Consider the following 20,463-nt stretch of genomic DNA (forward strand, 5'->3'; position numbering starts at 1 on the left):
TCCGCTGCGCAGGGAGCTGGAAAACCTCCCCGTGCTGGAGGTGGTAGTGGTGGTGGTGGTGGTGGTGTTTGTGGTGGTGGTCAGCCTTTCCGTGGCCGCTCCGTAATAAGTTGTGTCTCGCAGCCCTGTGGTCGTCCCCCCGGGCTGGCTACTTTCCCCCCAGTAACTCCAGTTTCTGTGTTATCGGCGGGGTGAAGTGGATTATTTGTGTTACTTTGCGGGGCTGATGGTGGTCAGGAGTTTAGTTTGTTTCCCCTCCTCCTCCTCGTCCTCCGTGTGCCTCCTCGCATTGACTTACCTTATCAGGCGGAGATGTGACACATTGTGCTCCTACGTCGCAGCCCAGGCAGCCGCTCGGTGGAGGGAAATCTCTCCTGTCACTTGCTATAATTCCCCCCGAACATCTGTCTTTCATCTCGAAACATTTCAATCCCCTCCTCCTAGACGTTATTTAGTCAGGGTTTTAGAGATGAAGGCAGCCTGTCTGTTCAGTTTGTCTGCAGATGGACCGATCACCTGAGAGCCAGTTGCCATTCTCTCATTATGATGACTGCTCGCCATCTCCAGCGAGGGAGAGAGAGAGAGCGACCCGGAGCTCTCCAGAGTTTTTCCGTGCTGATATTTATATCAGAGGGCGAAACGTGTTGTTTTGTGAGTGCCCCGGTGTCACAACATGCATGTGCACTTCTCAGATGTGACAATGGGACCGTGGTGTGTTTTTGTCCCGTGGGCTGGACAGCGAGCTGACCGGGTGCAAGTGGGCTCCAAAGAGGGGGGATTTGCTTTCTTCGAGGCTGTGTGTGTTGTTGTTTTTTTTCTTCTGAAAGGTATTTCCAGGCTTGACTTTGTTTGGTGTGAGCAGCGTTGCCCACTGGCGTGTGCGCGGACTGCTGCATACATTTGCTGGCCTACATCAGAGCGGATGAATTCAAATGTTGTGGCGGAGCAGAGCGCGATCGCAGCACAAAGACAAACTAGCTGTAAGCAACTGTTGTACGGTAATGTATGCAGACCCTCCTTGCACACGGAGCCGTATCTGCATCGCTGGATCCCTTTTCAGTCCGTTGCTCGCAGATTCCAGCAGAGATCGGTGTGTCAGTCATTATGTGCATCATCTTCGTTATGTTTCACTGACTCCAGGGTGAAACATTTCCATTCCCCCCAAAGCTTTGACATAGATTTTTCTTTCTTTCCCTCTCTTTTTTTTTTTTTGCACAGTCCCTTTTGTAGTCGTCTCATTTAATTGCAGATGCGCTCGTCTGCGCTCACCTCTACCTACATACGAGGGGCTGTTCTGGCGTGTGTCCCCGGTGTATGGGAGTATTTCAGCTGTTTGTTTTCAGATGACATAAAGCTAGAGTATCTATTTGCTTATTATTCACAATAGTCTAAGTGGCTATCGCTGCTTTGTCTATTCTGTTGTGAGTTTTCCAAGCAATGGATGAGGTTTCATGTCTAATTTTAGACTGATGAACATCTGACTCCACATGACCCTCACCTTAAAATCCTAAATAATTCACCACCCAGTCGTACATAATCAGCTATATAAGCAATAAGCAAAAAAACTTTTGTCCATTTTCAGTCATCCACTCGTGTGCATGACTTAATCAGCGCTAAACACGCTCACTAATAAAAGATCATTTGAGCAGTCACAGCTGATTGCCTCATGGATGGATTACTGAATGAGCCTACTAGGGACGGCTCCCGGGGTCCGAGGGGTCACGGCCGCCTACGCAAGAGCCTCTGTTTGAAGTGATTGTTAAAAGCATTTCACACTGAAAAATCACAGGGCTCACACAGTAAAAACTAGGGTTGTCCCATTTATGTTTTTTTATCGTGACCCTTTAATATTGAGAATCTGCTGACACTAATTTTATATAACACTAAGTGCTTCAGTGGAAGGCAGCTGGACTGATTTTTTGGTTCTTGAAAATGTGTCACCTCTCATCCAAGAGATTCCCTCAGTTTAGAACTGAGGTATTGACGACCTCGATGACGGATAATCTTGCGTCTCGTATAGTATGTAACTATTATATTTGTTTTTTTCCCCTAATATAGCTGGATGGTGCATAGTTAGGCTATAGAAAAGTTAGTCCAGCAATTCAACGTCCCTTTCCACTCAAAAGTGTGCTCTCCTTTTGTTCCTCGACATGAGTGTTTGATCTTCAGTGATGTATGTGCAGAGTTTGACACCAGGAGACTGCTTTCACGTTTATCTGTTCAACGCATGATTTTGTGACATCACAGCCAGTGTGGAAGCCAAATTGCCGTCCGATATGTAACTTAAATAAGTGTGATGTGGAAGCATGAAACCTCTGGTGAATATAAGCTGAGAACAGAGTTTTTGGTGAAGTAGTAGTCACTGTGTCCAAAACAATTTTTGGAGTTGTTTCAAAGTGATTGAACTTTTTGGTGAAAAACATAGTGACACAAAGACTATTTTTGTATATACAAGGTTTTCTGCGCATCTTTCAGAAAATACAACAGGTGTGTCTCAGCTCAAGGACATCAGATTTCCAGAGTAGAAAAAGAGGTCTGAAAGTAAAACATTTTCTGTAGTGTATCTCTAAATATGCTTGACAACTGCTCTGCTTGAAAACGTTTTTTCTTTGACGGTTTCTTATAGTATTCTTCGTCCAATGCTACAGTGTTTTGTATGATATTGAGCAGAGTGTCATTGTGGATTCCCTGTGACAGCAAGGGATTTAGATAGTCTCTTTTCATTTTCAACATAAACAGAATAGTTTCAGCAGAACATGATCAGGTTAACTTGCTAAATAATGTGGAAAAAAATGTGCAAAATGGCAGCAAACAATGTGAAAGGGGTGATGTTATTGTTGGTGGCTTTTACGAGGGATTCATTGGCTCATAATCCCACCCTGTTGCAGCTAGTGCATTAGTTCTCTTGCCACTCACTAAATAAAGAATTTTTAGTATTGACAGCTCACATTTTGCATAAACGGGCACTGGCAAATTTTCAGTAATCACTGTGTGCAACCAAATAAAACGGAAGGGAACAGCATGACAAATACGCTCCATCAGTTTACCACACTTCTCTGTGTTACCCTAAATCGTCGTCCTGCTCAGAGAAAATTGTAACATGTCTGACCTCTGAGCCTGTCTCGATGAAAGGAAGTTTTCAATTGCTGTGTTGGCTACTTTAAATCAAATGACTGCTTCATGGAATACTCCTTGTTCCTTCATGATGCCAGAAATGAACTTCTTTTCTGTAACTGAAATGAGAACACCATGAACAGTGATCACATCAAGTGTCTTTTCTTTCTTGTATGTTCTGCAGCGTAGCACTGTATTTCAAGGGAAACTCTCACCTGACTGACACCCCCTGAGGCATGCTGTGCTAAAGAAACACCTATGCAGGTAATTATTTTTTTCTGGTTGAAGTTAGATTACTTGATTAGAGCATTATGTCCTCTTATCTAATTAACACTGCCCTCATGAACTTCTCTTATTACTCAGGTGGATCCCACACTAATGAATGTAGGGGATGGAGGCACGGTGAGCAGAGAGATCAGTGCTCCAAATAAAGCGTCTGCGAGTATGGTGGGAAATCCCCCCCAGACGCTTCCCCCTGAGTTTAGAGGAGATGTTACCCTCAGTCAGCAAAACAAGACCACTCCAACAAAAGACTGTAAGACAGTAAAAGCCTGCCTGGACACAAGCAATTACAACCACAGCCCTGAACTTTCTCCACCTCAACAGCCCAACAATGCACCAATGTCCAGCTCAGTCATCGCCAGCTCAGAGAAGAGAACAGAAAAAAGGGCAGAAGCCCCTAAACTAAAAGCTGATGGTGCTGGGGTCTTTCCCACACCTCAGTGGTCAAGTGGTTTAAAAAATAACCGGGAGGACTCACTCAGCCCCTGTCACAGTAATGTGACATCCAGTAAGAAATCACACCCGCAAACGCAATCTGTGCAAAGTGTTCCACCTGGGTTTCAGTGCTCTGCCATGTTTAAACCAGCCCAGCCTGTTGCCTTTATTCCTTCCACTAATTTTTCTTCTCCACTTTGTAAAATAACTCTTCCACCAGCATTGGGTCAGATTGCAGCGTTGAGAGAAGCCACAGCCAGTCAGTTTCAGAAAGAAATTCAGCCTCAAAGCTCAGGTGTTGGAGGGACACCTCTCATGCGGACCTATCCCTATTCGTTGACTGTGGGCCGGACTCCAGCTGCAGAGAAAAAAGCAGGCACATCAACCTCAAAACTCAAATCTAACCACTCTTCAAGTAAGAATGCCAAATCTGTAGGAGAACATAAATCTTTAGCGTCTGTGGTAGCGTCACCAGCTATTGCCCTACCATTGCAGCACCCATCATTAACTTCAGGAGCAGCCACCCACTACACCTTGTCTCCCACTGCTGCCATTTGCTGTGGTTCTGCACTGGCCAGCATCACCTCTCAAAGCAGACTGCTGAACCATGTGGAAAAAGGCAACAGCATAGACAAGACAACCATGGGATCCCTGAAAACACCGCCTCCCTCTGCTGCAGAGGACCACACAGCTTGCTCAGTTGAACCAAGAGACGTACCTCTTGATTTGTCTGCTAAATCAAAACGCCCAAAATGCATAAATGACCCTCCACTTACTATGATGGAGCCTCATAACAATGAGTCAAATCAGAGAGATTTTCTGAATTCAAAGAGAACTCATTCTACTACTTACAGCTCCGCTGTGCAATACCCTGTCTTACCAAATACACACAGAAATGGATCTCATCAAAAGCAAATAAACAGGCCTCAGAATCACCAGGTCCCAGAGCCCAAACCCTCCTGGGGTAAGGGATCTTCACAGGATTCATTAAAAAACATCCCAGGCACATATGTAGGCGTGGCTAGCCCCATCCTGGCTTCTACTCTAAGGGGCAAAGATGGAAAAGGGACCTTTGCAGATGAATTTCAGAGTTTTGCAAAGCAGGAGTTTATATCCATAATTGACCAAGGAGAACATCTGGCCTCAGGAGGAAAGAAGCCATCCTGTCTGATGAAGGGTAACCAACATGCTCACAGTGTCAAGCATGTTAAAAACACCAGCACAGCCATAACTAAGAACTGTCCCCCCAAAGGAGCCCTAACCACTGCCCTGTTAAGCTCTGCCAACACTCAGATTCATCAGAAATCTGGACCAGGCAAACCAGGGGTGCCATACTCTACCACGGTTGTAAATCCAGCTTGGCAACAGCAATCGCATCTTCCACAGCAAGCCTCGTCTGCTCATAGAAAAGTCACACAGGGATCTCCAAAGACCAAGGGCCCCCCAGTGACAGAAGCATGTAAGTTTCAGAGTGCCCATCACAGCCCGTCCAAACCTGAGGATGATAAGTGGGAGAGAATGAAGTCTCCTCTGTCTAACCTTGCGTCCATTGTAAAGCAGCAAGCTCTCGAAACAACGGCACTGACCAGCGAGAGTAATGCTCAAGCCTCTCCTGTTGCATCAAGAAAAGCCGATCTCCAGAATCCACTCACTGGGAGCCAAGACATCCAATCTAAACATACTTCTGCTTTTGAATACCCACCGTACTGGTCTGTGGAAAAATGGCCTGGTGTGCCATCTCAAGGGGATTTAACTCAAGCTATGAAAAGACATGAGAAGGCGAACACCACTGAGCCTTTGGAGAATAATACTGACATACACACCAGTCAGGGAGAGCACATGGGACTGCAAGCGAAGCAGGCCTCCTCAAAGCCTGCTGGCCAGTCTCATCTCTTTGGGAGCAATGCATCAACAAATGGGAACAGGATGGAGAGTAAACTAGCCCAGGTGTTGGAGGGGGAGATATTGAGGAAAGAAAGTGGGACGTCAGACAGTCTGCCCAGTGAAAAATTGGAGGGCATGGTTGCATCTATTCTTACAGGCCACAGTGGGGGGGGAGGCGACAAGTTTGAGAAGAAAACAAACGGAACCAAAGAGGAGTCGCCAACCAAAGCAAAAGCTGCTGCCATCAAACAAAAGAAGACAAGTCCTAAGAAGCCAGCGAAGGAGAAATCACCAGCAGACCCATTAAAGAAGGCTGCAGGAAAGAAAAAACAAGACACAGAAAATACTCCAACCAAAGTGTCTTGCAATAAGAAGGTAAATTATTAAGTGCTTCTTATGTGTAAAAGACCGTAGTTCGTCTCTTATTATCTCTCTTTAGTTCAATTGTGTGGAAATATTTAAGGCAGCAATTATCTTTTAAGATTTTCACCAGTGAATTCATTCAGAGCTCCCTTTCATAATATTAATGTAAGATTTAACTTAGGGGGTTCATGGCCAGTCTGTTACTTGCTCTCCATCATCATGAAAGGTTTGTGATCAATAGTGTCCGATACACTGTGCTCACTCTGTCCCTTGTGTATTTCAGCGGAAGAAACAATGTGCACCTGTGCTGGAGAAGAGCCCATCTGCGGAAAAACTTTCCCCACAGAGTAAAGAGCCGACTCCAAGGGACAACATCAGTCCGAGCAAGGATGAGCAACCAACCCGCAACAAAGCAGGTGCGCTCTTTGTCTGTTATGATCCTGTGACATTTACTGCCCTTAAAAGTTTTCACAGCATGCACAAATTTCTGATATCTATCACACATTTAATGATGCTTTCAGTTGTATCAGACATGTAGGTTTTTATTGAGCTTATGGCTAGATTACTCTGGGCTCACAGTTTCAGCACTAGAGATAAATATCCCGCAGTCAGTTTTCTGTAGTACGGAAGTTTGCATGTCCAGACAGAAAATGTCTCACATATCACCTAGTATTTTTTTGATGTCCCAGTCATATTCCAGGCATAGGAGCTGGTGTGAATGTAACAATCAGATGTGATTTAATCAGTTACAGATAGCGGCATCAGTCCTCAGAGTGTAGAGACTCCAGCGTCCCTCAATAGCTCTGCCGTATCCAGTAAGGAGGCCGAAGCTACAGAGAGCTCCTTCCGCAGACTGAGGAGAGGACGACGGCGAGCTGACGAGGCTCGACTTGATCTCTGGGGCTTTGCAACGCCTTCCCCTCCACCACCACCACCAATGCCTCCTACCACAGCTTCCCTGTCACCCTCTCTGACTCCCACCCCACCTGCCCGCCGTCCGAGAGGGAGGCCTCGATCAAACCCCCTGCCAGAGCGTATGTTACAGGGCAAAGGCAAGACAGCCAGCGCAGAGGGTGACACACCTGCTCAAAAGAAACGCCGGCGATGTCGTAACAAAAAGTATCAGACTGGTGAATACATCACTGAGAAAGACAAACTGGAAGATGGAGAGCATCTCCAAGAGTCTGGCTCCCTGAGACAAGACACTGGAATCCCAGCGGGTATGTAGTTTCTCTCCAGAGATTAGGAAAGTTTTCATTTAACTGTTTCCAGGTCAAGTTTTATCCTAACTACAGCTTATATGATAACAACCATTTATAACGCTACAGAATGAATCTTAAAAGATTGAGTGCAGCCGCTTCTTCACATTTGTCTACAATCCAGAAAGGAAAAGTTGATTGAGTAGCTAATTCACCGTAAAATTTGAATGGTGTTGCAATGATCAATCATTTAATCAATCAGTTCATTGACTGAAAATTAAAGGGCAACTATTTTGATAAGTGCTTAATTGATTTTAATTAATTTATTAGGGAAAAATGATGTGAAAATAATCATTAGTTATTATTCATGGTTATTTTAGTCCTTCAAACACATCAAACATTAGTTGGTAACAGCCTCACAAATTGGCCTGAATCATTCTGTTTTAATTCCATTATACATTAATCCTTTTTTTGGCTGCTGACCATACTAAGTGACAAAACATTTGGCTGTGCTGGCTTGTGATGGGTATTTGTCATCATCGAGCAATTATTTATTCTTTTAAAAAATATCTGATGAATGAATCAGTACCAACAATAGCTGAAGCCCTGCTGTACTCTGGAATAATTGTGAAGCCACTGTACAATTTCCTATGAGAATTCTTAACATTTCTCTGTAAAGTCTCTTTAGAAATGTCTGTTCTGAATGAGCAACATCCTTTCATGATTTAATCACCTTAGTCTTCCCGATGGTTGGTTTCAGCAAGTTTTAACACAAAATTACATTACCAAGTGTTTTTATAAATTTGTTTTTCAGTCCGTTTTATGATTTATTTCTCTCTTATGGCTAAATATGGCCTACTGAAGACTTGAAAAAACGTGAATGCTCAAAATGTTTTGGGTGTATAAAAAAAATGGGCTTTTAGGAATATAAGATAAAATACATGTATAAACAATAGATTTTACATGTTTATGTTTTACCATGGTGGTTAGCACTGTTGCCTTGCAGCTAGAAGGTCGCCGGTTCGCGTCCTGGTTAGGACACCCAGGATCTTTCTGCGTGGAGTTTGCATGTTCTCCCTGTGAAGCGTGGGTTCTCTCCGGGTTCTCCGGCTTCCTCCCAAAGTCCAAAAACATCCATCCATCCATCCATTATCTATCCATCCATCCATTATCTATACACCGCTTAATCCTCATGAGGGTCGCGGGGGGGCTGGAGCCTATCCCAGCTGACTCAGGGCGAAGGCAGTCCAAAAACATGTTGCGGTTAATTGGTGATTCTAAATTGTCCGACCCTAGTGAGAACTAAACGGTGTGTAGATGATGGACGGATGGATGGATGGATGGATGGATGTTTTACCATTAATATTTTGCATTGTTGTTTCATTGGCTGCTGAACCATGCAGGGCGGCGATGGTGATGGTAGGCATCTGTGAGTCATTGAAAATATCTACATTATCAGTCACTAGAGCACTGAAAAGTAAAAGATTCAGAACTGACCGTAGAAACACTTGGCTGGCGACTGTTGTATTTCCAACTTGAAAAAACTACATAGGCAAATTTACTTCATGAGGATGTACATCTTCATAACAGATACACTGGAAAACCATTAACTTTATGAACTCTGAGCAGTTTCTGGATGTCTTTTTGGGCTTGTGACATTTTTACTCACTGTTGGTTCATTTTTTACTGTAATATAAAGTCCTGCACCTCTGTGGAAACAGTACAATCATGGCTAGACGTAGAGAGAACAGAAAAAAGGTCTTCTGTGCAGTTTACCAAAGTTATACCGTCATAAACCAAAGCAACAAACATCTCTGACTACAAAAACGTGGCATCAATACATACAACACTTTGAAAATGCCCACAGGTGTTACTGATAGTGAAAGTGTAATTCTAGCTGTAAAATTGTAATATTATTACGACATGTTTCATTTGTTTCCATATTTCTCTCCTATTTGCTCTGTGTGTTGCCTGTAGTTCAGCAGAGTTCAGCTGAAAAGTCCCTGATTTTTGTAACGTGACTGTTGATCACAGCTGAGTCACGAATGGCTTCGTGGAGTTTTTTACAGAATCTGGTTAATACCGATTGTTTATCATTACTTTGGCAAATTTTTAAATGAGATGTGGCGAATACAAGAATACAGTGAATTTGTGTGTCGTATCAGCATCAGAACATAAACATAATGTACCCGTTAGTGTGGATATGACATGCATCGTAAGTCATATGTGGAGAGAATAAACAGAAATTTGGCAGACTTGAGCCTATGGTTGCAAAAGCAGAGCCGAGTAACTCATAGACAGCAGTTACGCTGTTTCAACAGATAACGTGACTTAGCCGAGGCACACTGGTTCAGGATGTACCAGCCTGTGTGATGTCGACACAAAACAGAACCTAATATATGCCATGCTTCATGTTAGGCTTGGCAGATGGGCATGAGCATGAGGCTGTTTAACTGCTGCACCAGTGCAACACTGATAAAAATAGATGTTTAAAGTTTAAATATTGAGATTATTGGCTCATCTGTTTCCTTCTGCTCAGCATAACCTCCCCTCTAATTTGTCATTGCAGACCCACACGCAGATCAGTGTCCAAGTCCCACTGCCTGCAGTCCAGAGCCTCCTCCACGGAGACCCTCATTCACTCGCTCAGGATCGGTCCGCTACCAGGAGAGCGAGGAGTCTCCGGAGTGCAATGATAAGCCTTCAGGGAAGAGGAAGTTCAAAAGCAAACACTTGTGTGACAGCGATGAACCGAAGGTAAGTTGCTGATGCTGTTTTGCTGGATTGTAGTACATTTCAAATCATACGGGGCTGTTGGAGCAGGGGACCATAAATATATAAGCTTACAGCTCCCCCCTGTGGCCTGATGAAATGCTATGTTTGTCACATTTCTGATAGCAGCTGGGATTATATAGCACAGGTTCTTGATAAGAGGAACCAAGGGGTCCTAACTTGGCATTGCTTTACAAAAGCCTCCATTTCACACAGTGCTCTAATCAGTAAATGTGTGTTTTAGAGTAAGACCAAACGCAGCAGCTTGGGCAAGCGTGGTGCCTCCCTTGCCCAGGAAGATGATGGTGCTGGTGTTAAAAGACCAGTTAGTCCACCACCCACTCCAAAAAGTTTGCCATCTTCTCCACCCAATAAGAAAAGCTCATCTGGAAGAAGCAGTGGTTCAGACTCTCCACCCAAAAGGCCGGTTCCTCCAGAGGTTCGTCGACTGATTGTTAATAAAAATGCTGGCGAGACCTTACTGCAACGTGCTGCCCGCTTGGGCTATCAGGTAAAATCCCACCTGTTCACTTGTATAGTATTGTTCACAGGAATTTAACTCCAGTATATGGTTTGCTTCTTTGAAACATAATAATGTGACAGCTGTCCTACCTCTGTTCTACAGGATGTAGTCCAGTATTGTCTTGAAAAGGACATCAGGGAGGTCAATCGGCGTGATAACGCTGGTTACACAGCTCTCCATGAGGCATCCTCTCGAGGCTGGACTCAGATTGTCCAGATGCTGCTGAAACATGGTGCAGATGTCAACTGTAGTGCCCAGGATGGAACACGGTGAGGCTTCATGCTGCATGACTGTGATGATGGCTCTAATTAGTTAAACTCAAGTGTTGTCATGTGTGTAATCTTTGTGATAAATTCAAGCATGAAGGTCACTTCTTGATCTTTTACAAACAGCATGTGTATAAAATATCGTAAGCTTCAACGACCTCATCTCAGCTTTTTGAAGCCGTGAGTCTCATCCCACAGTCTTTACTGACCAAATGGAACTTGTTCAGATTTGCAGTTGTAATTAGTCATATTCATGGTGTGTTGGTTTGAAATCTTTTTTTAATGGAGTAATGCATATTTTTGTGACATCTTTTGTATATCTTGTACAATTCCTAAATAGTTTTTTCTTCCCTCAGGCCACTTCACGATGCAGTAGCGAGTGATAACCTACCGATAGTCTGGCTGCTTCTGAACCACGGTGCCGACCCGACTCTGGCAACCTACTCTGGACACACACCGGTCAAACTGGCACACAGCCCGAGCATGAAGACCTTCCTCACAGGTAGTTCATGTTTTTGTTTACTTTTGTTTCCATTTGAGTAGTTTTGGTTTAAGTGTATTAAATCAAAATTATTTTTGTGAGAGTAATTTACTGCGGGTTAAATTCAATTTTTCAATCATCAGCAAACACTTCAAACACATGATAAACAACCCATCACAAAGGCTTTCATAAAGCTAATTGAAATGAGACATGAAAACAAATAATTAAATGTTGATTTGCCAACTTTTCACTCACCCATCAGGCAATGTGTCAACACATTAATAAACTCTTTGCCCACTCCCACCACTTCACATTTGGCGCAGTGAACAATAAATAGTACCGGGTACATGCAGCACATATGAGAAGTACAAAGCTAAACCTTCATCTATCGACACGGAGTTTGACAGTAACTGAGTCACTTCTCGCCAGACGTGTGACTCAAATTGTTTTGTTGTCTTGCAGCTGTATTTGGTTGTCAAAAACTGAAAATGCTGTCCTAGTAAAATGAACCATTTTGACAGTGTGGTGTGTTATACTTGAGATTGCCACATACATATGTTATTAAGTAAGCAATGATTGATTATATTCTTAGAAGCTGTTATTCAGTCAAGAAGATATTAATTGACAATGCTCAAAGCTGACATAACATAACGCAGCACTGTTTGTCTATGATTTTACTCCCATCCATTTGAGATTTGGACCTGGAGTTTTTATATACTTGAGACAACTTCAAGTGGTTTTATAAATAACGTGAACAGTAAAATGTGAATCTCACCTTGACGTATTTGGAAGCTTGACATTATGCAAACTAAATCCTTTACAGTGTTATCCTTTAAAAATAACCAGCTGAATTTTAATCAGCAAATGGGCAGATGACTCACCCATGGCTCCTCCAGTTATTGACTGAACCCCTGAAAACTCATCTCTGGGTATCAAAGTTACTTATTTAGTGTTTTTTTTTCCATAAAAATATTCCCTTCTTGCCTTAAAATGGCATAGATGTAACCTACACTGTTGCTGCAGATCTATTAAGTCTCTGTCTTTCTCTAAACACACCCTTCCCCATTTAATGTCGCAGCTCGAGCACACCAGCTCACCTATGACTCTTCTTAAACACTGTAAAGCTAGTCTAAGCTTGTGCAAGTAATGATGAGTTGTAATATTAGCATAATTCAGCCATACATGTTCAAATCCAGAACTGATTCTGGAGAAGAATAATGATGCAGAAAGCTCCAACCTGCAAACTGACAGGTTTGGTTCCTGAAGTTTGTCACAAATGAAACCCTAAAAGCCTGAATCTGTGTTTTTAAGACTGCTGGGGTTTTTTTTTCGCTCATGCAATGTCTATCAGCATACAAAGACACCATTAACACGTGGTGCAAATGTACAATAAAGTCATAATTGTGGACAAACATGGATTTTGTGTTGAAGTTTGAAACTTTTAACGACCTCTCAATTATTAATCATTAAGAAAGCCAATGACTGACTAAGGTAAATGCTTTCCTTAATTTCCCTCCCTGTGGTCATCTGCCTTCCTGGCGAACCTTCACCATGTATGACTCCTTCTTGCTTCTCATAGGGAACCCAAAGCTAGCGTGTTACAGACGTGACCTCTGTGCTTTGTAATTTACTCTCTCACCGTCTTGATGGTTTTCCCAGCACTTTGCCACGTTGAAACATGAGTCATTCATTTGATTGCTGACGTTGGTGCAGTATCAATGTTTTTCATCTCATATAAACAGAACGATGGAGGCTCAGTAGTTGATACAGCAACACTCACATGCAGCTCCGATGCCCTGTTTTTTCTTTCTTTTGGTAGGCTGCTCTTGTCTGAAAAGTGAACCACATCACACAGTCAAGCTACAACTTTATTTACTTTGCTGATTCTTCATATGGATTTTTATATAGTCCACTTTGTTTTCAGACAAACACAAAAGTTTTCACTTATCCCATTATAAATTTTGTTTGGTGTTAACAAGCAGACCAGCGTTAGTGTGTGTAGTGTGCACTTGTTTTCATCTAATAGTTATAATGTGAACTGTCACAAAAATAATGCAATTGTTTGTTTTTCTCCAGAATATTTCACTGACCTGGAAGGCCGCAATGAACGCGATCCCACTTTACCCTGGGATTTCTACAGTAGCTCCCTGTTTGGTAAGAAACCTCAGTGCTGCATCTGTCTGTTGAACATAAGCCACTGATCAATCAAACATCCTATTTTAATCTGTGAATACAGTGACAGAAAAGTGGTTGAAATCTCCCTCCTCCGCTGTCCTTGAGGCAAGCGCTTTAAGACTTGTTGGAGCAGTGACCGGGTCGCTGCAGGGAAAGGAAGCTAGTTTGTAGGCTGGGCTCACTGGGACGTGGAGCGGTGTTAGCTCTGAGTACTAGCATCCGCGTTGTGTTGTAAACAGCCACAGGGAGCCAGTTATCCAGCAGAGGGAGAGGAGGATTAGAGTTGCATGGAAGAACTGAGGGAGACTAAAGAGAATGTGGACTGCAGCTTTCTGAATGAACTAGGAGACAAAAGATGATGCAGTTTTAATTATGACTTGACTATTTTTTTGTACACGGCAAGGACAAATATTTTTATATTCATTATGGCAACCATTCTGAAAATAATCTTTTTCTCTTTCAAATACTTCAAATCCTAAAGCTACATCTAAATAATTAAAATAAAACAAAGTATTGAAAGTACATTCAATTATTTCAGGTGATTCAGTCAGTTTGTTCTTACTTTGACAATTTACATTTTTCTCCTCCAGCTGTATGAGCCTTACAGTGATCACTAGTTTGTGTGCTTAATGTGTCCTTTGTAGCCTGGTGTTTAATGACAGGTTCAAATCACCCAGTTTCTAAGTTTTCTAAGTGTTAGCATTAAAAATATGTTTTCTTCCAAAGAAGCTGATCAAGTTCATCACAAATTATCAACTATGTTACATTCTCTCTTTCCTTTCTATAATATTTTATTAAGGAGGCCCCAATCCCAGCATTAATCTTGTTTTTAATATTATACACGTTTCTGTCAAATACATATAAATGAGCAGTAGCTTGATCCCTCTCATGTATGTTATTTCTGGAGTTTCTTATTTGAAAAATGACTGAAAGGATCATTTGTCTGGCTTTCGTAACCAATAATATTCTACAGCATGAGAAGCAGCCTTCATGGGACCCAGTAGACCCAAGAGAGCACAGGAAACGTTAAGCTTTAACTCTTTGGAGTCCAAACAGTTTCTGGGTGGTTTGTGCACCTCTATAGAAGCAGCACAACCGTGGCTAGAAGGAGAGGCAACTCAGAAATGTCTTTTGCGTGGTGAAACACAGTTGTAGTGCCACAAATCATCAAAACGAAAATTGTTGAATTTATGTGGTTATTCATTTTACAATTAATACAAAAAAACTAGAATCAACATGTTCAAAATTCTTTTTCAAAATACCCACAACTCTTACCAATACAGAAAACATAATTGATTGTCCACATACTATCGGTGTTTTTACTACTTATATTTTTAATTGTTCATATTTAGCTCCTGTCTGCTCTGTGTAAACACAGCCTGCAGTTCAGCCCAAATAAGCTCAAACAGCCCTGAATTCTGGCACAAATGTTGGTCTCAGCTGATGCACTCGTGGCTCCATAATTACGCGAAGGAGTGCATAATTTTATTTTTAATTTTTTTAGCAGAATCTGATCGATGCAAAGTTCATCTTTTTTTTTTTTTGTGATTTTGTGAATTATGATTTTGATCTTAGATTTGGATAATTGATAAGTAGCTTAAGGACAGTTAGAAAGACATCTGACGACTCTTCCTGTGCTCACAGTTTTAGTTCTCCGATAAATGGTGTAATTTTGGTGATTTTTAATGATAACATGGCTTTTAAACTCGCCAGCGGGGTTTGGGATTCAGAGGGTTAATCTGGTTTTGTCGAATTTTCTCTTTGACTGTCTTCAAGTTTTTTAAATTTAGGAAAAAATAGCAAGAAAGCCAGTTAACAAATATGTTTCTTGTCAACATTATTTCATATCCCTGTTCTCCTTTGTAGAAAGCAATTCATTTCAACACCATGATGTTTGTATTCCTGTAATTGATCAGCGTCACTCATATTCATGTGAGGATAAAGCGGCCACTAGAGGGCGTCCAGACCACGTGAATGTTAAAGTAGCTCAGTGGCAGATTCAGCCAGTTTGTCTGCTCCTTTTCATCCTCTTCTCACCTCTGTGAACTTCACTTCACTTCACAGAGACTGACCAGGAGCCGTGCTGGGATTTCCTGCTGTCTGAGCAGAACCAAGAGCTGGATGACGATCTAACAGGGAACACTGAGCGGGACTCGGACAAAGACTGCCTTCTGTTCGAGTTCTCCTCCGAGCCTCTCTTACCCTGCTATCATGTTCAGGTGTCATTAACACAGGGGTGAGTTCACAAAGTGACACATTATTGGGGAGAATTCATGGAAATATAGCAGAAAATAGGGGGTGGCCTTTAGGTAGCATCTGGATGTGTGTTCAAAAAAACAAACACAATAATAGCTGTTGTAGAATAATGTTAGGCCTTTAAACAAGCATGAATTGTGTAAAATTGACCACTTTGACTAAAGTTGGGGCCATTTATATTCATCATAATGCTCTGCTGCCACAGATATTCTAACGTCATCTAAAATTGTTTGCGGTTCCACAGTATGTTTAAGCATTACAGCAATTACAGCAGTCAGGTAGTCTATGATGACAGTGGATACTGGTACCTGGGACTCGGTATATGGCAGTTGTTCCACTTTTTTACTGCGTCTAGTATTTCACAAAATACACCGTTGAAATGTACTATTCATATTTGCAGAAAATCCTTTACTGATCAATCTATTTTCACTGTCACAGTTTTTTGTGCACAGTTGAACATTGAACCATAGATCTGCTTTTTCTGTATAAACAAATGCTGTATTTAGGCTCATATTTCAGTATTTAGGTGGTTACTGTCAATACACTGAGATGACCGTAGTCTGAGAAAGAAATGAAGAAGAATGGGAAGTATTATTCAATATTATTACCACAAATACAACATTATTAAATAGGATCTGGCTTCATAATGGACTAAAGATAAGGATGTTGTTGCCTCAGCAGTTGAAACACATTTTGTTGACTGTTTTTCTTGTAGTAATGTGATGTTTTATCTGTATGTGTGGCAGTGGTCAGTAATTAGGTTCCATCAATGGCCAGTTTTATCAGTTTTATTCAGTAGCATATAAGGCAGTCTGCAGGTGCCAGAGTATTTTATTTTTGAGGGTTTTTTTTTTAAATAATTATGCAATGTCAGATGACTTTTTCCCATTGTGAGGTTGACAGCAGCTGCTGTTACTTCTTTGTTTAAATTTAAATGGCACGAGACATGATTCCATGTATTTTTATGCACATTATAAGGTATTGCATTAAAAAAAACAAGTTTATGTAAATTGCAAAATTTAACAAAAAAAAAAATTCCTGGTTTTGCAAAAAATGTTGACGCTTGCTTGAGGTGGTGTTTTGAATTTTATTTTATTTTTTAAAGGAGTTTATCCAATATTGGGAGATGGAAACACCATTTTTAAAGAAGTTCTTACATAGCAAACATACAGTAGAAACATGGCTAACACCAGCTTTCCAATTTACCCAGTTTTTCTGATTGAAAAAAATGTGCATTTGTTTCTCATAGATGGCCAATTTTTTTCTTATGTCCTCTTCTTTGAATTTTTTATTGGTTGGCAAACAACAGTTTTTGGTTTCCGGCTACTTTTAGCCTATATTACTACCTTCTGATGACACTACGCAACCAAGTTTATTTGCTCCAAGGCAGTAAATGGAAAGATGCCCAATAAAACATTTGAATTTTCTTTGGTTTTTTTTTTTTTTTTGCCACATTTCAAAAGTTTGCTTTGAATTAGCTTGACACGTATATGGAAACGAAGCTATTAACACGTTAAACAAGTCTTTGTGGCTGAATGAATGTACTGTTGTTGTCACCTGTTTGTGTTTTAAAGGCAACGCTGTGAAATAATTAGGCCCATAGTTCACTTCCTCTTTAAAACATGGAAATCTAAAATTGCACATCTTGATTTTTTTATTCACAAACCAACATCTAATGTCACACTTTTCTCTCTCTAGCTTTTGCAACTGGTTCCTCCTGACAGACGTGCTGAAGCGTCTGAAGATGTCAGCGCGGATCTTCCGGGCGCGGTACCCGCACTTCGAGGTGGTGAATTTGTCGCGGGTCGAGCTCTGGAAGCAGGTATCAGTCAGCCAGGTGAGCTCTGCTTTGGCCTCTCCATACAGAGGCAAAAACAAGGAGCAAGACAATGAAGAGGAGGAGGAAGGACTTGTGGATCTGGTGCGTTGTGTGCCAGAGCTCCAGAGACTATTGGGCTCCTGCATTCACATCCTGCAAGAGGACGAGGAGGAGGAGGAGGAGGAGGAGGAGACACTGGCAAACACAGGGAAGCTTTGCAGCCGATAGCCTCTATGGCACCGCAGTCCTCCACCCTGCGGACACCGTTTGTGTCAGCCAGAGTCCTTCCCTGCAAGGAGCAACTCCAAGGAAACCTCTCCGTCCGTTGTAAAGAGGGTCATGGGTTTTAACTCCAGCCACAGTAATGACTCGACACTCCACAGATAACCTTTGACCTCAGACAGAAGTGATCTGAAGGACCTGCACATGTGAGTGGTCAGTGCTGGAAAGCAGCTTTCAGGTTCCTATCTATAGGTATATTTGAATACACGAGAACTATTGAGCAAACCTTTTTTATTGATTATGTATGTACGTGGTAGTGTATATGTATATCTTGCCATCAGGGTTAACACATTTGGTTATATAAATGTATTCTTGTGGCAAGGGACGGACAACATTTAGGACTTTTTGTTTGAGTTTGTTCCTGAGGGAAAGCGATATTTTTCGACAGGAGATAATCCAAGGCTTTTATCTTGGTGAACTCTTGCGTAAAGCTAAGACGCTTAAGTCAGGGAGGCCATTGGCCCAGATGGTTTCTCTGGCAACCTGGAGATCTGGAGACCTGCAGAGAAGAGACCATGGCACATAATATTCAGACATAATCACCGGCCCAGCTCGGAGCCTCGTTTCCATTTCCTCCTGTTTCATTTCTCACTTTATCTTCCTCAGTAGATCATTACAGGATGGACCTAAGAGCTCACAATGTTTCTTTCTCCTGCACATTTCACAAAGTAAGTCTGGGCAGCGCTAAGCTTGTCCCAGTCCCTGCTCACAGTATGAAATAATGCTGTTTTGGACCTTGAGATTGAGAGTTTGTTTACAAGAGTTGGACAGATCGTAGTGTTCTCCGCTCCTCCTGAACTGATACAGAATCCTGTGGATCTCTCTCAGAGGAAAAGCTGAACCATCTCTGGAGTCCAGAGGAGCTGAGACGCCCTCTTAACTGCAGCCACGACTGTCCCCCCACGTCCCGATATGGTGTTTCCAGATCCCAGAGTGCTTTGTGTTGCAGTGTTTTATTTACACTGATTGTTGTGCTTAATTTAATAGTCATTAATATATTTGACCTCTTGTGTATCTGACAACCCTATCTATGAAAATGCTTTCGATGGTTGGTGCTTCATTCTGAAATGTACTTATTAGGATCCCTTTATTCTGAGATTTCCTCCCTCATTCAAAAACAGTATTTCAAAAAAGCAAAAGTACAGTTTTATTGTACTGGTGCTACGATAGATTTTGTGTTGACAATCAATGAAGCTTTGGTTTGAAGTCACAAACTAATAAAAGATATTTAAGAAGAAAAGACTTAAGGTGTAAAGAAAAGTATAGTTTAGTTAAAGAAAATGGGTTACAACAAGACTGAAAGACTAAGACGTGTGTGAAGAGGAAGAGCCTTTTATTTGATTCTTTTATAAGAAATCAACAAGAATAAAGCATGATTGTGAATCATACTTTTTATCTCTTTGTTTTGTTCAGATGATTATAATAATTTAGATGTTCAGAGTATTTCTCAGGCTTATTTCAAACGATCCCTTTGTTTGGTGCAACTCCTACTGAGCTGTTTTTTTTTTTCCTCCATAATAATTTGTGAATTAGAAATAAAAAGCGGGATTGTTTCTGCTTGCTCTGAAGACTCGGAGTCACTCCTCGGTCGGCCTTGAGCTGTTTTCTGTTTCTGACGTCAGCAGAATGAATAACAAGCGTTGAATTCAAAAACAATAAAACTGAGCATTCCTCAGTTCCCCCAGTTTGCCCCTACAGCACCAGTTAGCTATTATGAAACGTCACTAAGATGTTACTGTGCGAATCAGTTTGTACTCTGCATTATCTTGTAACTTTAAGATGTTGTAACTTATTTTTCCTGATAGAGACGTTAAAAAAAATACAATTAGCTAAAAATGGCTACAGCTTTGGTTTGCCTTTTGCTTTTGTTGCGAAAGATTTCATATCTGTAATTGAGTTGATTTAGGAGTGTAACATGTAACAGAGTTGACAGCTGATTGTTTAAATTTAGATTTGTGAGGAGGCATTTTACAGCCGCTGTTCATTGCTCTGAGTTACTCTGTTACTGTGTTGTCTTTGTACCATCTGGAGCTAAACTTAGACTGTGTCTTTTTGGGGTATGACAGGAACGCCATCGGACAGGCTTTGTGTTTGTTACATTTAAGGATGTAATGTCTGTTAATGCTGATGCTTGGGCCCATTTTCTCACAAACTATAAAAAAACAAGAGAACATTACGAGTGCAGAAATGCCTGGGCTTCCTGAGTGAGCATGTACTGCCTAATTAATGTAAAACAATCAAGGTTGGGCTTTTTGAAATCCTCATAGGTTTACAAATTTGAGTTGTGGATCTCAGATTATTCCTAAGAACTGGAATCGTACTTGTAGAACATTATCCTCCTTTAATCTGGTGTAAAGTCTTAGAGCTGCTCTCAAACATGGGAAGTCTACAGTTTAATGACAGCTGAGCACACTGTCGCAGCAGAAAGTTGTAAAGAACAATGTTCAGGTGGCCTTTATTTCAGTTTGTTTTGGCAACTGCTGTTTCCAAGGTCAAGAGTATGCTGTCGGGTTAGAGAGGTTTTAGTGACCTCATGCTTTTTAATGTGGTTTGGCTTTATTTTATCCACTAGAGGGAACCAGTGACAGCAACTTTGTCAACATCAAAGCTGA

The 20,463-nt window shown here is 41.6% G+C and overlaps 1 protein-coding gene across 1 annotated transcript; it reads left to right on the forward strand.

Annotated features, from left to right (window-relative positions):
- The first annotated feature begins 798 nt into the window (after nucleotides 1-798).
- Nucleotides 799-19,239, forward strand: bcorl1 (BCL6 corepressor-like 1). The gene is made up of 12 exons (XM_008275657.1): nucleotides 799-980; nucleotides 3,299-3,378; nucleotides 3,478-6,090; nucleotides 6,362-6,494; nucleotides 6,825-7,298; nucleotides 9,847-10,034; nucleotides 10,294-10,560; nucleotides 10,675-10,841; nucleotides 11,195-11,340; nucleotides 13,396-13,473; nucleotides 15,559-15,730; nucleotides 17,449-19,239. Exons 2-12 carry the CDS (start codon nucleotides 3,373-3,375, stop codon nucleotides 17,795-17,797), a joined length of 4,593 nt encoding a protein of 1,530 aa, XP_008273879.1. The 5' UTR covers nucleotides 799-980; nucleotides 3,299-3,372; the 3' UTR covers nucleotides 17,798-19,239.
- The last annotated feature ends 1,224 nt before the right edge of the window (nucleotides 19,240-20,463 follow it).

This window comes from Stegastes partitus, unplaced genomic scaffold (assembly GCF_000690725.1).
Source record: "Stegastes partitus isolate 25-593 unplaced genomic scaffold, Stegastes_partitus-1.0.2 Scaffold2, whole genome shotgun sequence".
NCBI lineage: Eukaryota > Metazoa > Chordata > Actinopteri > Pomacentridae > Stegastes > Stegastes partitus.

Excerpts from the sequence above, each read along its gene's own strand:
- bcorl1 (XM_008275657.1), top strand. Across the intron at positions 10,035-10,293 it reads GTGACAGCGATGAACCGAAG|AGTAAGACCAAACGCAGCAG; the intron begins GTAAGTTGCTGA and ends TGTGTGTTTTAG. Across the intron at positions 10,561-10,674 it reads CTGCCCGCTTGGGCTATCAG|GATGTAGTCCAGTATTGTCT; the intron begins GTAAAATCCCAC and ends TCTGTTCTACAG.